The sequence below is a fragment of the Phaseolus vulgaris genome, chromosome 8, assembly GCF_000499845.2.
Source record: "Phaseolus vulgaris cultivar G19833 chromosome 8, P. vulgaris v2.0, whole genome shotgun sequence".
In the NCBI taxonomy this organism is placed as follows: domain Eukaryota; kingdom Viridiplantae; phylum Streptophyta; class Magnoliopsida; order Fabales; family Fabaceae; genus Phaseolus; species Phaseolus vulgaris.
In genome coordinates this window covers 55,922,237-55,943,407 of record NC_023752.2, presented here as the reverse complement: position 1 = coordinate 55,943,407, position 21,171 = coordinate 55,922,237, and the positions used below count along the sequence as shown (strand labels likewise).

Here is a 21,171-nt window from a genome sequence, read left to right as displayed (position 1 = left end):
ATTTGTTTCGAGGTGTTATAAGAATCACACTTTTATAAAAAAAACAATTGTATTTTAGATTTTTATAACTTAAAAAGTCAATTGAATTATTATAATTAATTTAATGTTGGTGTTGTGAAAATATATTGTTGATTTTGAAGATTAATTTTTATTCTTAAAATTTAATATCTTATCCAAGATCCCGTATTAATTTTAAGACCTTTAGGCCAAACTCAGCACGTTCCAATTTCTAATTTATAAAACTTCAATTTTAAATTTAAGATATTCATCACTTGATTCACTTCTCAACAGGAGATGTTTTTAGAACATGTTTTAGTAAGCCCCCACTAAAAAAAGCCCAAAAAGAAGAGACAACATAATGTTTAAGGATCGAGAACAATTAATCTCTTATCCTCTTTCTAGGTTTGAATGTTCCTGCTCCATTTTTATATGATTATGATCGAGTTCTTTCTTTAGTTTTTGAGATTAGACAATATAACACCACATGACTATTATTGTTCTTTCACACATGGTATCTCTTGGGTAAGCGGTGGAGCATGTGGTTTAATTAGATGCAAAGAACCTTACCAGGACTTCACAGATATCACAAATATTTAATAAAATAGGACTAACTAGGAAGTTTTTAACAATACTATAAATACTAATGGCCCTAATATTTCTCTAAGGTTTTTCAATATATTTTATGATGATTGTGTTTGATTCTTTTTAGGATATTTAGTAGTTCATATGCTTTTTATTGTCTTTTTTCTATTAAAATAAAAAAGTTGGATTATTGATAATTTTGTATTACAGAATATCCTTACAATACTCTCATTTATTTATTTTTTTATTTATTAATTGATATATATATATATTAATTATGGTAATTAATTCAATTTTTGGTTTCTAAATTAATTTATATTATTATTAAATGGTTTCTAAATTGATATCTAATTAGCAATCAAGGTTTTTGCTACCAAATTTAAAACTAATTTAGAAATCAATTTCTTTTAGTTTCTAAAATGGGTTCTAATTTAGTTAGTATATCAACTAATTATTTTTTTTGTCTCTAAAATTAGTTTCTAATTTAGAAATCAAATTATTTTTTTAGTTTCTAAAATGATTTCTAATTTAGTTAGTATTACAACTAATTATTTTTTGGTTTCTAAAATTAGTTTTTATTTCATGTTTTTCTTATAGAGTATAGTTAAAGTTAAAGTTTCTTCAACCGAAAACTTATGAAAATGGTGCATTTTTATTCGATAATATTTAAATGAACATATTTTTAAAAAGTTATGTTGATGGATATAAGTTATATTTACATAACACGATTTTTTTTTGAAGAAGTGGTGTTATATAAACACAAACACTATTTTTATGGTTTGAAAAGGTATTGTCGTCTTTCACACTATTAGGAGAAAATGACACAAAAAGATATTTGATCACCAACGAATGGAGACATGCGATGACTTCAGCTTCAATCGCACAACACTAAAGTCATGCACCCTACACCACCTCAACTTCAATTTCAATTACCTTAAAGTTGTAACATGTCTTAACAATTTTAGTGTAAATAAAATAAATTAATAAAAATAGAATATTGTGTCTTAACAACTTTAGTGTAAACAAAATAAATTAATAAAAATAAAATATTAACTCAAAATTATATTAAACAAATTTGTTCATGTGTCATACAACTTTCCCATTAACATAAAAGTTATTGAAAAATAACAATTTCACTTAAAATCTTTAGAGTCATATTTATATAACAGGATATTTTTTTACAATTAATATAGTTTCCTCATTTGAAGCATACTTTTTCCATAATGGAATTTTTAACAATTTGTCCATCCGATAAAAAAAAAAATCATTATTTTTGTAAATTTTTCTCCTTTTTAACTCTTTAAACATGTGAGAAACCATCATAAGTGATTTGTAAGACGAATATGTGGAACTCCTAGGTTGTCTAGATGAGTCATCCAAGGTGAATAATCCTCAAGCATATTAACGAGTTCCCTTTAACTTTGAGTTTCTTAATCCTTTACGTGATTTCCAAAATGCAGTTTTCATTTTCTGCAACTTTTTTCAATCATCTTTACCTCGTCTTCCATGACGGTTTATACATATAATATGTATATTTGCAAAATAACAACAAACCGGCAAATATAGCTGTCCAGTCTCTTAACAATTGAGCTTTAATGGCTTGTGACAGTCTTGTATACATTCCTTTCTTCGTATATAAGAGTACTCCAAGAAGAAATTAGAAGCAAGAAATGTTCAATTATAAATTACAGTTTCTTTACACACTATGTTGGTTAATATGCATAAAGTGAAGATTCCAATTAGACATTCATATCTTTGAGGCTTATGGTCGTGAATATTTTATCCTTGATTTTCACCTGCATAACATTCTATAAGATCCAGAAAAACCTATCCTTGTATATGTCATGATCAAGAGAGACACTGAAGAGATATATATGGAAGAAACGAAGTGGGTGGTCCAAATCAACGAGGAGCTCAAGAGCAATGGTATCTCATCAGTGCATGAGAAGGAGCAATGGAAGAGACATTCCATATACAGAATACCTTCACGAGTCACTGCGTTGAATGAAAAGGCCTACAAGCCTCAAGCAGTTTCATTTGGTCCTTATCACCATGGAGAGGAGCATCTGAAGGACATGGAAGATCACAAGCATCGAGCTCTGCTCCATTTTCTCAAGAGATGCAGAAAACCGATTGAGCTTATCTTCCACTGCATGGATCAAGTGGTGGAAGAGTTGAGAGGCTCGTACAATCCACTGGATGAAATTTGGATGCAGGATAGGGCAAGGTTCGTACAAATGATGATTGTTGATGGGTGTTTCATGTTGGAGATTCTGAGAGGCAGTGATGGTGTTCCGGATGATTATGCTGACAATGATCCTGTGTTTGGACAACACGGGAAACTGAATGTGGTGCCATATATCAAACGTGACATGCTTATGCTCCAGAATCAGCTTCCCTTGACCGTTCTTCGTATATTGATTGAGGTTGAGAATGACACAAACCAGGTAACCGATTGTTGTTGTTATGCAGAAGGCATGTAAATTATATTGCATGTTTCTGAACTGATTCTGAAATTCAAATACGTGACAGGGAGAAGAGTTACTGATGAAACAAATGTTGAAGTTCTTCTCCCCAGGCACACCCGAAACAAGAACCCTAGGCAGATGCATGCATGTGTTGGACGTCTACAGAAAAAGCCTCATCTACCAAGGACCCACTCACCGAACACGCGTCTCCAAACCAAAACGCAGAAGAAGGCTATGGCGGAGCGAGGAGGACCACGGCGAGGACGAGATCATCCGCTCCGCAACAGAGCTCCGCGACGCCGGAATCCGCTTCGTGAAAAGCCGCACCCAGAGCCTCGGCGACGTCTCCTTCGGCGGCGGCGTGCTTCGGCTCCCAACCCTAGTCGTTGACGACAGCACTGAGTACATGTTTCTGAACCTGATCGCCTTCGAGCGGCTCCACGCGGAAACAGGAAACGACGTGACCTCCTACATATTCTTCATGGACACGATCATCGACAGCGAGATGGACGTGGCGCTTCTCCACCGGAACGGGATTCTGGTGAACGCTCTCGGCAGCGATAAGGCCGTTGCGAAACTGTTCAACTCGCTTTCGAAGGACATTGCTGTGGATCCGCATGGAGTGTTAGATGTGGTGAGGATGAGCATGAGTAACTACTGCAAGAAACCCTGGAACATGTGGCGCGCCAATCTCATCCAGACCTACTTCAGAAACCCTTGGGCTATTGTGTCGCTTGTTGCTGCGGTTTTTCTCTTCGCTCTTACCATTGTTCAGACCGTTTACACTATTGCTCAGTTTTATCAACCTCCAACTCCTAACTCCTCCTCCTCCTTCAAACCTTCTCCAAAACCATGGCATCATCCCTGATTCATTCATATTCTTCACAACTTCTCCTTCTTCATCTTTTCTCTCCCTTCAACTTTTATTTATGCTGTTTCATTGTTTTTCATTCTCGCTCATGTATATTTCTGGTTTTTTTTTTATCTGATAGGTTTTTTTTTTTTTACCAAAATGGGATTGTTTTTAAAAAAATTAAAAATTTTGCCATGACTTTGCCACCTTAATCTTGGGTAATGTCATGTTTTGAAAACAATTATTAACTTCATTATAAACATAAACATGTTAATATTGTTAAAAGTAAAATATATAAATATGAATTAACTTACATCGTCAAATGACGATTCCTGAGCAGATATGTAACGGATAGTGTGATTAATGTATCACGGCATGTATGTTGTGGAATCATGCAAATGACCATTATAATTAAACTGAATGCCTTCTATTAGACAATTATGTCTATCAGTCCACATTACTTTCCTGATGGTATTCTGGCCAGTATCTGTCTATTCTGTCCCTCATATCTTCTCTGTAAACTCATCTAAGTTTTGTGACTTTAATGGAATATCTTGTTGAAAATCAAATTGTCGCACAACCGGGTCAGCTTGGTGAAATTCAACGATGGCAAAACAATAAGGGGAACAATTGCCCTACTAACTGGAGAAACATCATCAATGATACAACGATGTTTGGCCTGTTGTATGGAGTCCACAAGAACTACAAAATACTTGACATTATTAGTATTGGACAAAATATATACTTATACATTGGATTGAAAATATAAATTTATGTTTTTTATGAACCATTTTATCAAACTAATTGTCCTCGTAGGTGGGTTGTTCCTTATCACAAATCAAATAATAATTTTTTGTAAACTTATTTATTTGTTTAAATGTCATTTATATTAAAGTATAAAAATATATAAGTATGGGAATTCTTTTGAAATAATTAAATAATTGTAAATAATTATATATATTATGAATATAATTATATATAATTGCAATTTTGTCTCAATGTTTGATACTGTAAGAGTTTGCAAACAAATGTAGCCATGTAGCAAGATTTTTTGCCAATGTAGTTGGGGAAGAGAGGATTTTCATATCAAACGAGAATGTTATGGCTATAAAGATTCACAACTTATCAAATATTACTAATCCTATATAGAAAATAATTATTGTAATAAGTATATAAAAAAAATCTATAACAATTTTTATAAATTAAATCATACAACAAACACAATTTTGTGGTTGATGAGAACTTACAGGATGTACTATGGAGACTATGAATCAATGTGAGTTAGTAACACTCAGTTACAGTAAAGAACTCTACATATTGAACTGAAAGATAGATTCTTTCAACACTGTGCCTACAAGTAGGTTAGAGGTGTAGTTGGTAATAAGATTTCTTTTTTTTTTCCAGCATGGTTTGGCAACAAGGTGGTTTGGCTAAGGAGTGTAGGTTCATTGGCAAAGGAGTGGAGGTTGCTATTTAATTGTACATGAGTCTGTGTATCAGGCCAAAAAATATACTTCATTTTTTTCCTTCATTTAATGAGTCAAAATTGTTGAACAACGAATTTATCTTACTGTTTTGAACCACGTTTTGTTGGAGATCCCACATCGACTAGAGATTAGAGCCTTTCATTGTATATAAGTGGGTGCAAACCTCAACCTTATGAGCCGGTTTTATGGGGTTGAGTTAGGCTTAAAGTCCACTTTCGTAATATGGTATCAGAGCTCTAGCTGCGCTTCTCTCTGATTTTTATTTCCCTCTTTGCTGTTCTTGTTTTTTTTTTGTTTTTTTTTTCTTTCTTTCTTTAAATCCTTGTAGGCAACGGCTAATGCAAATCCCACACCGGCTTCCTCTTCAAATGGAAACCCTACACTGATGCCCCTTTTGGAACAGCCGATGAACAATTTCCTATACTTACACCCAAGCGAGAATCCTGCAGCCTCGTTGGTGTCGCCTGTTCTTGATTCAACAAACTACCATTCGTGGAGTCGGTCCTTCATCACTGCTCTTAGTGCCAAGAACAAAGTGGAGTTCATACTTGGCTCACACCCGTGCCCACAAAGGGATGATCCCACTTTCTCGTCTTGGACACGCTGTAACAACATGGTTGTCTCTTGGTTAGTACACTCTGTTTCAATCCCTATTAGGCAAAGCATTGTTTGGATGGACATAGCCTTTGACATCTGGAATGATTTAAAAGTTAGATATTCACAAGTGGATTTATCTCGCATTTCTGATTTGCAATTTGAAGCTATTTCTTTAAACCATGGGATATGTCTGTCACAGAGTATTTTACAAAATTGCGTATTATTTGGGACGAATTAGAGAATTTTAGACCTAATCCTGTGTGCACATGCCCAGTAAAATGTTCTTGTTCTGTCATTTCTATTATAAATCAAAGAAAATGTGAGGATCGTGCTATGCAATTTTTAAGAGGATTAAATGATCAGTATAAAAATATCTGTTCTCATGTTTTGCTCATGGATCCCATTCCTGCCATATCCAAAAAAATTTCATTGGTTGTTCAACAAGAGAGACAATTATGCATTGTTGTTCCTGCCCCTAGTCTTCATAGTCTTAACAGTAGTCGCACTACTACATGCAATTTTTGTGGTAAATACGGTCATACTGAAGCTGTTTGTTTTAGAAAAGTGGGTTTTCCTTCTGGTGATGTTAAAACCTCAAAGTTTTCTTCTACTAGAAAAAATTGTACTTTTTGTAATCGTCTTGGCCACACTGTCGACACCTGTTATAAAAAGCATGAGTTTCCTCCTGGCTACAAATCCATCAATAGGACATCCCAAGCCAACAATATGTTTACTACTAACTCTTCTTCTGAGTCTTTTTCTAAAGAACAAGATGTAAAGGGGATTCAACTTACATCACAACAGTGTCAATTCCTAACCAACATTTTGCGTCAGCAAAACCTTGAGGATCCTGCCCCTCACGCTCAAATTAATCAAGTCGGAACCTTCTCGACAGACAAAATCACCAATACCGAGCAATCTTCAACGGGTAAGTTTTTCTCTTCACTATCTGCTATAAAAGAATCTTGGCTTGTTGATTCTGGTGCCACTGATCATGTTTGCCACAATTTGAGCGCTTTTACTACTTGGACTAAAATCAAACCTGTCTTAATTAGTCTCCCAAATGGTCAAACTGTTTATGCCACATATTCTGGTTTAGTACACTTTTCGGCTAAGTTTTATTTGTCTTATGTGTTATATGTGCCTCATTTTCAATTAAACTTAATATTTGTTTCTAAACTCACACACCAACTTAAATGCACTTTAACTTTCACTTTAACTCTCACTGCATTATACAGGACAATCTCACCCAAGAGAGGATTGGTACAGTTGAAGCCACTGGTGGCTTGTACCCTGTGGCTACCTTGCCTGCTTCTAGTCGCTCTAAACCACATAACTTTGCTCCTCTTATTAATTGTAATATCACGGACAAAACACTGTGGTACTATAGACTGGGGCACCCTTCACATGAAAGATTGCATGTCTTACGTAAACAATACCCTTTTATTACTATTGATACTCATAATGTATGTGACACTTGTAGTCGTGCAAAACAAAGAAAACTTCATTTCACTTTATGTACTACTGCTACCTCTGCTATTTTTGATCTTGTACACTTTGATATTTGGGAACCCTGTTCCATAACTTCTATGCAAGGTTTTCGTTATTTCTTAACTATTGTTGATGATTACTCGCGTTATACTTGGGTTATTTTGTTGCATAATAAATCTGAAGTGCGTTCGCACATCATTAACTTCACTGTTTTTGTTCAAAATCATTTCCCAACTAATATCACTTTCGTAATACGTTTCTTAAATGTACTTTAAAGTTGCTGTGCATTTTGGAATTGAAAGATTTCCTTCTTTTACTAATGAAGACAAAAAAACCTGCCAACCTGTGAACTTGTGACCCTTGCATGTGAATTTAGTGCGTGAGTGAGAGAACCCGTCATGTTCTATAACCTACCAACCTGTGAACTTGTGACCTTCACATATAAATTTAGTGTGTGAGTGAGAGAACCCACAACATGTGAATTAATGCGTGAGTGAGAGAACCCACTATGATCTATAAAAACGAGAGTTTGAATAAGCTCGGTAGTCATGCAACTTAGATACTATATTTGGTGAGAATCCATCCTCAAACCATTGATCTCCTCATCTCTATGGGTAACAAATTATTATATTTTCTCTTCTAATATAATTTAATGCAGTTTTTTAACAAATAATTATATTTTCTCTTCTAATATAATTTAATGAATTTTTTAGAGTTACTTTAAGTGATATTCTAATACAATATAATTTATTTCCTGATTTATGAAAAGGGAGAAATGGAATGAAGGGTAGCAATGGAAGTTGTGTTTGTGATGACGATAGAAAGAAAACAAAATCGAATATTTACACGTTTCTTAAAACATGAAAGACGGGCTTTAGTTGATCGCAGAAGAAAGGCCCAGACTTTTCTAGAACCAAACAACTTAATATTAAAACATTAAATTAAATTAATCTTAGAAGCATAGCGACCAACAACAATAAAAGGGAAAACAAAAAACAACGGTTTATTCAAAATTCACTTCTTGTTTTGATTCGATTCGATTCATTCACAAATTGCAATTCCTTTTCTTAACCAACACACCACTTAGAGAGAGATGGATTTTGAACTGAGAAGAGCGAGAGAAAAGCTAGAGAAAGAGCAGAAGGAGAGGAAGGAAAGAGCAAGATTGAAATTGCAGAAGGAAAGAAAGGCCAAAGAAGAGGCTCAGAAGCAAAAGGAAGCCCTCGAAGCTGTTCAAAGATCTCGTCGTATTGATGCGGCACAAGCGCAACTCAAGGTATCCACACCCTTTTCACCCCTTTCATTACTATCAAACCTTTTTCAAGATTATTTTTAGGTAATCTTGTTATTGGGTCCTTCAGATTGATTTCTCTGTGTTCAATTTTTTGAAAACTAGAGATGCAATACTGTAGATTGTTCTTTAAAGATATTAACTTTGAAGCAAACATAGGTAGGGTTGGAGAATCTGACACGTGAAATTGATGGCATGTATTCCAACCCTTTTGTTGTCTCCAGTTATTATATTTTTCTTTTTTGTTTTTGGCTGTTCAGTATATTCTGTCTACCTTTTGCTATGATCAGGCCTCTTCAATTGTCAGATCATGCCCTAGGATGATTATCTCTCTCAATAAATTTATCCTTCAGTTGGTCCTTGCAGTTTAACGGCAAGGGTAGTCAAATTTCTACTTTTTATGATTTTTATGTCTATTTATGCTCCCTGATTTTCTACCTTTTTTTAATGCTGAATCGCTTTTATGCCCTTTACATATGTCTGTTGAATCGCTTTCTTTATACTTGTACGAAAATGTGATTCGACAATTATATTTATTGGAAAGTTACAAGTTGTGTGGAGTATTCAGAGTAGTCCATGCTGGATTTTTCTATGCCCCTTACTGGTACAAGCACCGGAATTGTTATGAGGTGTTATGTTATGGTGGTGTGATTGTCGAACCTTCAAAAAGTGGTATATTAAAAAGAGCTAGTTGCTATCAAACAACCATTCACACGAAAGCTTGAGAGTTGGTGGCCTAGAAATATATGTCTGTTGAATCGTTTTCTTTATACATGTACAAAAATGTGATTCAACAATTATATTCATCGGTTGGATTAAGAGTGGTATATTAAAAAGAGCTAGTTGCTATCGAACAACCATTCACACGAAAGCTTGAGAGTTGGTGGCCTAGAAATATATGTCTGTTGAATCGCTTTCTTTATACATGTACAAAAATGTGATTCAGCAATTATATTCATTGGTTGGATTCAGAGAAGTCCATGCTGGACTTTTCTATACCCCTTACTGGTGCAAGCACCAAAATTGTTATGAGGTGTTATGGTGGTGTGATTTGTCGAACCTTCAAAAAGTGGTATATTAAAAAATGCTAGTTGCTATCGAACAACCATTCACACGAAAGCTTGAGCTGTTAGTTGGTTGCCTTGAAAGAGTTTAATCTCTAACGTGGCCCTTCAAGCAATAAGCTTTTGAGGGGCTGACCTAGTGAGTTTAATCTCTAACTAGCGAAAATAATCTTGCTAATATAAGCATAAATGTTTACCTTACCTTCCAGCACAAAAGCTGTGGCTGCAAATATTTCCTTTTTGTCGACATTGTTAATGTGAAAACACTAAATGATTCTCTTCTCAATTCAGGCTGACCAACAGATGCAAGAAAACATTCTTGCTGGCAGAGGAATCGTATTTTATCGATTACTAGAGGCTGTGCCCTATCAAGGTGGTGGAGATAAGATCAAGCTTCCTCCTTCTTGCTTCACAGAACTGTCTGATCAGGGTGCTTTTGATAAGGGACCCATATACTTTCAACTGTCATTAGTTCACAAGGAAAGCTCTTCAAGCATCCAAGATATTGATAAAGAGAAACAAGGGACCACCCATTCAGGAGTTTTAGAATTCACTGCTGATGAAGGTTCAGTGGGACTTCCTCCTCATGTTTGGAATAATTTATTTTCCGAAGGCACTTCAGAATCTCCATTAGTTGAAGTCCGCTATGTTTGGCTTCCGAAAGGGACATATGCAAAACTTCAACCTGAAAGAGCAGGATTTTCTGACTTACCGAATCATAAGGCTATCCTTGAAACTTCTCTTCGGCAGCATGCTACCCTTTCTCAAGGTGACATTTTAATTGTAAACTATGGAGAACTTGCATACAAATTAAGGGTCCTGGAGTTAAAACCTTCTTCAAGTGTATCTGTTTTAGAAACAGATATTGAAGTTGACATAGTTGATCCTGATACCTCTTCAGAAAAGAGAGATGAGCATGTTTTAATGCCACTTTCATTTGGAATGTCACAAATTGGAACAGTAGAAGAAGGAAAGTTTGTGTATTATAAATTTTCTATAGACAATAATGTCATATGGGAGAAACTATCTTCTGGGAATTCTTGTATTGAGGTAAAATTAGAATCAGAGACTGGTGAGGGGGACACTGATCTTTTTATCTCTAAACATCCTCTCATATTTCCTACACGGCACCAGCATGAGTGGTCGTCTCATGATATTGGCTCAAAGACTTTGATTCTTAGCTGTAAAGATGAAAGCTTGGGTGTGGGGACTTACAGCATCGGTATCTATGGCTTCAAGGGAATGACTAAGTATAAAATATCAGTAGTGGTCCAGGATAACTTTAATCAAAAAGTTGGTCAGCAAGCATCATCTTCTGTGTCATCTATGGAAATAGATACTGAACAATGTAGGAACTGCAAGCATTATATTCCCACTAGGACTATTGCACTGCATGAAGCCTACTGTAGGAGGCACATTGTTGTATGTCCGCGTGCAGGCTGTGGAGTTGTTCTTAGGATTGAAGAGTCCAAGAACCACGTTCACTGTGACAGATGTGATCTGGCATTCCAGCAGGTAGAATTAGAAAAGCACATGAAAGTTTTTCACGAGCCACTTCAGTGCCCTTGTGGAATTATCCTCGAGAAAGAGAAAATGGTAAGCTGCACATCTCTTGTCCTTTCTTACCAGTTTTGTGTCTGCCCATGTTTCTTTCTCTTTTTGGTGTTCTAATTCTTGTTTCTGTCTCTATATCTGTGATTCATTATTTACTGGGTTCTGTTGATGCTGTTATGTCCATCCAAATTTATATTTTACTGAGATAGGTGAGTTTAATTTGGAGAATCAATGGCAAAAGCCTTCATCTTATTTAAATTTAATTGAAACAATGTTGAGGAGGCAATGAATAAACCGTTTCCAGTTGAAAGTGTAGTGTGCAAACTTTTTACTAGATAAAAAAAATTTATTGGGACTTCTTTCATTATTTACACAAACTTCTATGGAATTATACTCATTTTTCCAAAGGTATTATCTGACTGGCATGTTGGCCTTCTAAAAGTTGCAAGTTTAGTGTTGGGAGTTGAGCTTAAAGCCATTTCTAAGTCTCTTGAAATTTTGTTTTCAATAATACAGGGGGTTGGAGAGTGACTATTGAAATGATGTTTTTTTTTCCAAACCAAACCATGTGTTTTTACGACAAACCAAACCATGTGTTTTTACGACTACCTTTGTCTATGTTGAACAATGAACAGTAAGCCTCCTCTATTCGTATTTATTTCTACTCTCAACTCAACTATTAGAATCATTTTATTGACGGACTATCATGTGAATTGTGATGGGACTTCAAATTTTGAAGAAAGGAGAAGCTAAACTGTGATATTTGGCATGACGGCTGGCACACACATCCCTACTTTCCATTTTTATTCCAGATGATAGGAATCCCAAATTTTCTTTATATCTTGGTAGTAAAAAATGTCCTATGTTTTTTCCCAAACTTTTGGAGAGTAGGGTTTACTGCCTATCAACAACATTTGGAGAGGTTTAAGTAGATGGATGTATTTCAAACGAACAGGTTTGGCATAGAAATTACAAATAATTAAGAGGTCAATAGAAATTCTTGAAATGTGTATCTTAATTTCTTAATCTTAAGGAGTGGCAGGGTTCCTAAAGTTTGTCTTTTGTTGTGAATTTGTATAAAAACTGAGTATCTAAGATTTCCTTTTACCAGATGGAGCATCAAGCTTCAGTTTGCCCCCTGCGTCTTATTTCATGCCGGTTTTGTGGTGATATGGTTCAAGCTGGGAATTCAGCCATGGATGTCCGTGACAGATTAAGAGGTTTGTCAGAGCATGAGAGTGTTTGTGGTTCCAGGACTGCCCCCTGTGATTCTTGTGGGCGTTCTGTGATGTTGAAGGACATGGACATTCACCAAGTTGCTGTTCACCAAAAAGGCTAATTCTGATATTTCAGAACAGAAACTTGTGAAGGATTGCATGCATCTATGTAATAAATAGAAATGAATAGGAACAGAAGGAAATTAAAGCACAAGAAGACTGGTAGATGGTGGAGCATAAACATCTCTATGTTCTAGAATGGGCAACCGGCTGTTGATATATTTTACACCGGATGTAAGAAACTATGATTATGATTTGCTTCTCTTTCTTTGTGGAAAATGTTTGGTGCAGTATGTTTTAGATTACAATTGTTCTATGCAGAAGGAAAAATTACAATTCTTTTATGAATATTTGGTTAAAGAAACCACTTGCAAGCTGCAAGTGGGTTTATTGTACTAATATTTGACGAAATAGTGATTACTAGTGTAAGCTGTTGTGAGTTCTCAGGTGTGGCATGATAAAGAGGTTTTATGTTTTCTTCAAAATAAGCTATTTATCAGTTTAGAACATATAATTAAAAAAATCATTAATTAGAAATTAGCTCACTATATAAAATCTGAAAAATAATATCTATTTTATTAGCTATCTAGCTTACCAGGTAGTTTCTTACAAGCAACCTTAATATTAAAATACCAAATAAATACATACTAATGTGATCTCAAAAGCCAAGATAAGCATCTACTAATTTTTTAATTAAAATAAATAAATAAATTTAAATATAAATATTGTCTATATTTTTTTAATTATTTTAGAATAAATTAATAAATATTAACATATTTTATTTTTAGTACAATAAAAAGGATATAATCTTAGTATAAAAAATTTAATTCTATTAGTTATATATTATCATTAATTTTATTTTAATAAACATGTGATAATTTTAATTTTATTAATTATATATTATTATTAATTTTATTTTAATAAACATACGTGTGATAATTTACTAAAGACTAAATAAGTGTTCTTTTATATTATTATTAAAGAGTTTAAACAAAATGTTATCAACATCCCTGTTACTAAAGAATTTTCTATATGTGTATATCTCTCCGACCTATGTGGGCTTAGTCACATCCCTGTTATCAACATTTAGTGTAATTTCCTACATTAGTGCATATTACACAACATTTAGTGTAATTTTCTACATGAGTGCATATTACACCATGTGGATACAAATACAATCTATGATAGAATTGACACAATATTTTTTGTATGAGCTTCTTCCATACAGTCAATTCCTTAGGATCAAATTTGTTGCAATTTTTTATAACATTTTGATCAAACTTTTGTTTAACTTTTTATACGAATACATCTTACAAATTTAGACGTAACTACAATTATTATTTCTTCAAAATATAAGTATTTTATATTTTGATAAATTTATGTAATTATGTATAGATATTACAATGTTTTTGATAATTTATGTTTTATTTTAAAAAAAAATTAATGAGACTTGCATTAATCATAAAATTATTATTATATTTTTTCTTTAATTCAAAATAAATTCTTTGATATAAAATAAAAATGTAAATATATGTTATACATAAGTTTAGATGAATCACTAAGAATGAAAAACTTGCACATATATATCATACATACAATTTACGCTTTTAAATAATAAAAAAAGAAATAGAAAAATCTACACACTAACATATTATGTATATATTTTAATAAAAAGTTACCACATAACATTGTAGCGTTACTGTAATTATTAGTATTTAAAATAATTTATATTATTAAAAAAATTATAAATTAATTTATAAATTAATGTCTAATCAACATCAAAGTTTTAATTCTAATTTTAGAATTTAAAATAATTGATAGCTAAAATCTTCCTAGTTAATTAGATTCCAATTATAAAAATTAGTTTATAAATTTTATTAATAATAAAAACTATTTTAAATATCAATATTTTTTTGTCTTTAAAATAATATTTAATTTAATAAATATAATGGATAATTATTTTTTATCTCTGAAATTGATTTTTATTTAGTGTATATAATTATTAGTTTTAAAACTTTTATTATCTGTTCAGACGTTTTTCTCTAAATATTCTCTTACTTTTCCAAGCTACAAATATAATTTTCTTCATAAAATAACACTAAAAATAAATTATTGATTTGAAGATTTATTTCTACTAGGTGAAATAATCTTGAGAGTTTAACTATTATATTTAATCATGTCAAATGAATTCAAGGAAACCAAAATAAATTTGATAAGGATCGAAATTATTAATAAGAGGGAAAATCCTACCAACAGAAGCACCAGTGGTCTAGTGGTAGAATAGTACCCTGCCACGGTACAGACCCGGGTTCGATTCCCGGCTGGTGCATTTCATAGCTATGACGAATCTGTGTCCACAGTGATGGATGGGTTCATCACACTCCTCTGATCCTCAGAAGATCCGTGACACATCTGAGCTTTATATCTTTTTGCACTTTTTCTAACATCTCCTTCTAATCTCAACTTATTTGTTCTTTATCTATGTTTTTTTGTTTCTATATATTTAGATATAAGTTAATGTCAATGAAAAGTATTCAACCTTTGCTGTTGTTTTTATGTATTTGTCCTTTTTCTTTCTCTTTTATAATAATTAGTTACTTTCAATAAAATCATTATTGATTTCCCATAAAATTTATTTAAATTTTGGTTGCAGTAGTGTGATGGCTTGTTCTGTATGTCTTATTACATCCCAAAGTAGATAAAAAAAATGGAGAAAGAGAAAATAATAAATTTGATTAATCCTAGGAGCCTCACCTAGCTTATAAATTAAAGTTCTTCCATGGTTGCATTCAAAGTCTTTTACTTGAAGATAAGAAAAACAAGAGGAAAAGTATTTTGTAGAAAGTTGTTCTCCCATATGGGGTGGTTTCTATTGGCCTATGTTATGCTTCATTTGCTGCTTTTAAATTTTCCTTCTTACACTTGTTCATGCAACCATCATGATAAATCTTCCTTGTTACAATTCAAAAACTCAATTACTGTCAACACTTCCCATTATTATTCATGGCTTGATGTCTGTTCCTCTTTTTCTTCCAAGACAGAATCTTGGACAAATGGAACAAATTGTTGCCAGTGGAATGGAGTCACGTGCGACATGTCTGGCCACGTGATTGCTCTTGACCTTAGCTGCAGTCATCTTCAAGGTCAATTCCATCCCAATAGCTCCATCTTTAGGTTAAGGCACCTTCAACAACTCAATCTAGCCTACAATGATTTTTCTGGGTCTTCACTATCTTCTGGAATTGGTGATCTTGTGAATCTCGTGTATCTAAATTTATCATACTCTGTGATCAGTGGTGATGTTCCCTCCACAATCTCTCACTTGTCAAAGTTAGTATCACTTGATCTCAGTGCTGTCTGGGGACTAGTTGATGATCCTATGCCCATATACTTGTCTATCAGAATGCATCCATACACTTGGAACAAACTCATTCACAATGCAACTAAGTTAAGAGAGATCCATTTAGATGGCATGAACATGTTTTCTATCAAAGAGAACTCTTTGTCATTGCTAACCAATCTATCTTCCACTTTGGTTTCTCTTAGTCTCTCAAACACCAACTTGCAAGGCAAGTTTCCAAGTGACATACTTTGCTTACCAAATCTTCAAAAACTAGATCTTTCATCTAATGCATGGTTAAGAGGTGAGCTTCCAAAATCTAACTTGAGCCTTCTGTTGAGGTACTTGGATCTCTCTGGCACTGCTTTCTCAGGACAAATTCCTAATTCCATAGGTCATTCGAAGTATTTCAACCATATCAGTCTTTCTAGATGCAAATTTGATGGATTGATTCCCTCATCATTGTTTCATTTGACTCAGCTTTCTCTTTTAGATTTATCAGATAATGAGTTAGTTGGCCCGATTCCACATACAATCACTCAATTTCCAAAATTACACACTCTGGGTTTAACTGCTAACAAGTTAAATGGGACAATTCCAAGTTGGTGTTATTCTCTTCCATCCTTGTCACGGTTGTTTCTCAGTGGCAACCAGTTCACAGGCTCAGTTGGTGAATTCTCGACTTATTCTTTAGAATATTTGTATCTCTCTAATAACAAACTGCAAGGTAATATCCCATATTCAATATTTGAAATGGAAAATCTTGTTGACTTGCGTCTGTCATCAAATAATTTTACTAGTTTTGTGGATTCTCACCGATTTTTAAAGTTAAAAAATCTACTTTTACTTGATCTTTCACACAATACTTTTATCTCTATCAACTTTGATAGTAGTGTTGAAATCTTACCAAACCTTCAATTCTTATATTTATCCTCCTGTAACATGAGTACTTTTCCAAAATTCTTAGAAATTCTTCAAAATATGGTAGTATTGGATCTGTCTAATAACAAAATTCGTGGAAGCATTCCCCAAGGATTTCGTGAGCAACTCTTGCACTGGAAGGACATTGAAACTATTGATCTGAGTTATAACAGGCTGCAGGGAGATCTTCCAATTCCACCCAGTGGTATAGAATACTTTCTAATCTCAAATAATGAGCTAACTGGGGACATTTCTTCAACAATGTGCAACGCAAGCTCTCTCCGTATACTCAACTTGGCTCACAACAACTTGATAGGACACATTCCACAATGCCTTGCAACATTTCCTTTTCTTATAGTGTTGGATTTGCAAGTGAACAACCTTTACGGAAACATACCTCAGAACTTTCCTGAGAAAAATGCATTTGAGACAATAAAGTTGAATGGCAACAGGTTCAAGGGACCATTACCACAATCTTTGGCTCACTGCACAAAGCTCCAAGTTTTGGACCTTGGAAACAATGACATTCAGGATACATTTCCCCATTGGCTGGAAACTTTGCAAGAGTTACAGGTACTTAGTCTACGATCAAATAAACTTCATGGTGTCATCACTTGTTTGGGTACCGAGCATCCATTTCCCATGTTGAGAATATTTGATGTCTCTAATAACAGTTTCAGTGGCCCTTTGCCAACATCATACTTTAAGAACTTTCAAGGAATGAAGAACGTGAGTGACAGCCAAACTGGTTCGTTATATATGGATATTCACGAATCCTATAATGATTCTATAGTGGTCGTAATGAAAGGTCAATACATGGAGTTGGTGAGAATATTGACTGCTTTCACAACTATTGATTTATCAGACAACATGTTTGAAGGAGAAATTCCAAAAGTCATAGGAGAATTGCTTTCCCTTAGAGGGCTAAACCTTTCCCACAATGAAATCACTGGTACCATTCCACAATCTTTGAGTAATTTGAGAAATTTGGAATGGTTGGATCTCTCACGAAACCAGTTGAAAGGTGAGATTCCCATGGCTTTGAGTAATTTGAATTTTCTGGCGGTCTTGAACCTTTCACAAAACCAGTTTGAGGGAATGATACCTAGAGGTGGACAATTTGACACATTTGAAAATGATTCATATGCTGGAAATTTAATGTTATGTGGAAACCCTTTGTCAAAACGATGCAATGAGGATAAAAAATTGTCACCACATTCAACACTTGATCATAAAGAATTAGGATTTGGGTGGGAAATTGTGGTAGTGGGATATGCATGTGGGATGCTCTTTGGAATCATCTTGGGCTCTCATTTATTCTTCACTGGAAAACCTCAATGGCTTGCCACACTCGTTGAAGTTGTGTTAAATGTAAGAGTGACAAAAACAAAAGGCATAAACCTTGCAAATCGCTAAGGAATTGACTAGTTTAAATTGGTTCTGTGTTTCTATTATGTTATATATTAATAGTATATTTTTTAAATACATGTTTACGATTCTAGTTTATATGTACATTATGCATTTTTGTTTATTATATAGTGTTCCTACTGGAAATGAATATGGGGAGTGCAACTCGCGAGATTAGGATGTTCCTGAGGATCGATCTTTGTTTGTAAAGAGGATATTGGCATAATACGTGGTGGTAGGAGACTGATAGAATTGACACTCTTGATATGTCTTTTTCTAGTCGAGCTGGTAGGGCCACCACCAGTGATAGTGTTGATTTCTCCCCAACCGATGCTAACCCCGGATCTCTCCTGGTTCTCTAGCTCTTGATGGGATTCCCCATCTCGTGTTGGGTGGTTCTTGCCTTGCTCTTCTCTGGGGTGTCAGTTCAGCACGAGCTTCTTGCTTTGTTATCGCGTCCTCGTCCTAACCTGCCCCTATCGTGACCTCGATTTGACCTCCTACAACGGGTGTTATCAACCCGGTAGATGAAACGGGGCCCTCGATCTAACAAGTTCTTCAAGGAGGTCTTTTACCTTGAAGCATTCTCTTGTGTTATGCCCCTGGTTTCGGTGGTAGCTACAATCCCCTAGGGGGTTGTTATAGGTTGGAGATGGTAGGTGAACCAGCTCCAAGTTGCAGGCCTCCTGTAGTACAATCTCCCTCTAGGCGTTTAGAGGAGTGTAGCTCTCAAACTTCCCTGACCTATTTCTTTTCTAACTAGGGAAGGTCATCGTGGTTGATGCCTTCATCGCCTTCTTGTAGGCGTCGACGTTCTCTTCAATGTTCATATACCTTGTCGCCCTAACCCGTAGTTGGTCCATGTCTTTCGGTGGCTTAACATACAACGTGTTCAAGAATTTCCTTGGACGTAACCCTACTGACAAGGCGTGCATGAACACTGTCGGATGTAGGTCGAGTATGTTCAGCGTGGCCCGGGAAAATTTGGCCATGTACTGTCTCAAGCCTCTAATAGCTGTCGTTTTGCTGTCACATTAAAATGATTCCAATGTGGACCTGTCTTACGTTGGAGAGATGATAGTGTAATCGTGGTCAGATGACCCCAAGTCGTCTCCTAGCAAATCCAATAGTGAAATTAGTAAATCAATGTTTAGAAAGTATCTGCAAGCAATACAAGTTAACAATAACAATAAAGATAAAAAGGGGTTGAGATAGTTCTACAAAAAATATAAAAGAGATTAAAATAGTAATTAAAAAGTGGTTGATCCCAAGTTCTTTCAGCGTTGAATTCTTCACAGGTTCTTTAAAAATTAATCTTTTCTCAATCATCCAACAGAGTTAAACTAGATTGAATATGCGTCAATCTTGTTCAATTGAAACTCACCAATAAAGCATGTGTCTACTAGTTTAATCAGTACCTACTTTGTTCCATGCGTATACTCTATGGGAATGTTAATCTCCTCTCTCTTGAATCATACGCTCAATAAATTAATCAGAACAATATGAAGTAACTAAGAAACCAAAGTTTAAAATAAGGAAGACTCTCAATCATGCATTCAAGTATAACCTCTCAGAAAAACCAGTTTTCCAGAAGATTAGAATATTATAACAACTACTATAGAGAATTAAAAAATGAATTTTTTATTGATCAAAACCTCAGAACTCAATGGGAAATTACAAAGAATCAATCAAAAAGGTTTAGCCTTCCATGCTAAGGCGAAACAAAAGAATTACAAAGAAGAAAATAAACTAAGAAAATCCTATGAAGCTCTCCCCTTTCTCCTTAAGTCTTATGTCTTTTTATAGGTTTTTTTGCTCCAAGGATCTTGGAAAAATATTTTGGTTTAAATTTTGTTAACATTCTCTCAGTTTCCAACTTTCCAGAATTCTTGTATTTTGCAGAAGATTTGTTTCCAATTTTGTTTATGAGATATTGTACATTTTATTTTCTCCTATTTCTCTTTAAAATTTGTTTTATGTTTTGATTCAAAGAAGCAAGTTGGACTTTTGCATATTTGGCTCATTCACAAAGGTAGACACTTCCTTCAAACTAATATAAAAAACACAAAATTTACACAAAAAATAGTTAAGGCCCAAATAAACCCAATTATATGAATTTGAATTAAAAGAATGAATTTATTTATTATTATGGTCAATAATTTATGATTAAAACTATTGATTGTGAATAAATATATGTTTATCACCCCCCCCCCCTTTCCTTGTATCATGTTGTGCAAGGATGCTAAGGTTGTGATTATGGGCTTACAATCTGCAAATCGAGTCAGGAATCGGCCACACGAACTCAAAAGAGTCAACCAGGGCTACCCTTGCCAGAGTGGTGGGGAACAGCCTGCAATGCACGACCATATTTTTCGAGAACAAGTGAGCATGTGCCATTTAGGCCTTAACGTAGGCCTTAGGATCGGAGGTTCCCGAGTACTTCTCCAAATTGGGCCACCACGACCTCCGAGCTAACTGGGTGCCCATGACCTCGTTGGTAAATGGGTGGAAACCCTTCAAATTCGCCTTCATTTGCGGTTAATCAGTGGATTGTGAATCGCCTTGAAGGTTGGTGCTCGTGTCCCCATCTTTCCTGCCCCGTTGTACCCTGAGCGGTGCTTGTCAGGGTCCTCCTCCAAGATGATCTCCTAGTGTGAGTGCGGGACGCCGATTTCTCCCAAAGAGAGGAGTTCTTAGGGGAGTTTCGCTGGGACTCTACAATATGGCCCGAATATTCAAGGTCTTCCTGAGTGTGATCACCATCCCTGCAGGCCATCTGGTCCTGCGGTGCTAGCAACTCTACCCTGTGTTGTTCTTTCAGGGACACCATGTCCTGCTC

The 21,171-nt window shown here is 34.7% G+C and overlaps 3 protein-coding genes and 2 non-coding genes across 5 annotated transcripts; all 5 read left to right on the top strand.

The window, feature by feature from the left end:
* Window positions 1–2,442: 2,442 nt before the first annotated feature.
* On the top strand, window positions 2,443–4,029 carry LOC137825797 (UPF0481 protein At3g47200-like). Its single transcript, XM_068631587.1, has 2 exons — window positions 2,443–3,029; window positions 3,115–4,029. The coding sequence occupies exons 1-2, from the start codon at window positions 2,457–2,459 to the stop codon at window positions 3,916–3,918; spliced, it is 1,377 nt and encodes a 458-aa protein (XP_068487688.1). The 5' UTR covers window positions 2,443–2,456; the 3' UTR covers window positions 3,919–4,029.
* A 4,297-nt stretch (window positions 4,030–8,326) lies between these two features.
* Window positions 8,327–13,110, top strand: LOC137824038 (uncharacterized). Its single transcript, XM_068629461.1, has 3 exons — window positions 8,327–8,754; window positions 10,125–11,429; window positions 12,499–13,110. The coding sequence occupies exons 1-3, from the start codon at window positions 8,572–8,574 to the stop codon at window positions 12,724–12,726; spliced, it is 1,716 nt and encodes a 571-aa protein (XP_068485562.1). The 5' UTR covers window positions 8,327–8,571; the 3' UTR covers window positions 12,727–13,110.
* A 1,812-nt stretch (window positions 13,111–14,922) lies between these two features.
* TRNAG-GCC (transfer RNA glycine (anticodon GCC)) lies at window positions 14,923–14,993 on the top strand. The gene has a single exon. It is a non-coding gene; the product is annotated as a tRNA-Gly (tRNA).
* Window positions 14,994–14,998: 5 nt separating this feature from the next.
* Window positions 14,999–15,084, top strand: LOC137827337 (small nucleolar RNA snoR114). Its single transcript, XR_011083728.1, has one exon. It is a non-coding gene; the product is annotated as a small nucleolar RNA snoR114 (small nucleolar RNA).
* Window positions 15,085–15,446: 362 nt separating this feature from the next.
* LOC137826256 (receptor-like protein Cf-9 homolog) lies at window positions 15,447–18,347 on the top strand. Its single transcript, XM_068632151.1, has one exon. The coding sequence runs from the start codon at window positions 15,522–15,524 to the stop codon at window positions 18,339–18,341; it is 2,820 nt and encodes a 939-aa protein (XP_068488252.1). The 5' UTR covers window positions 15,447–15,521; the 3' UTR covers window positions 18,342–18,347.
* The last annotated feature ends 2,824 nt before the right edge of the window (window positions 18,348–21,171 follow it).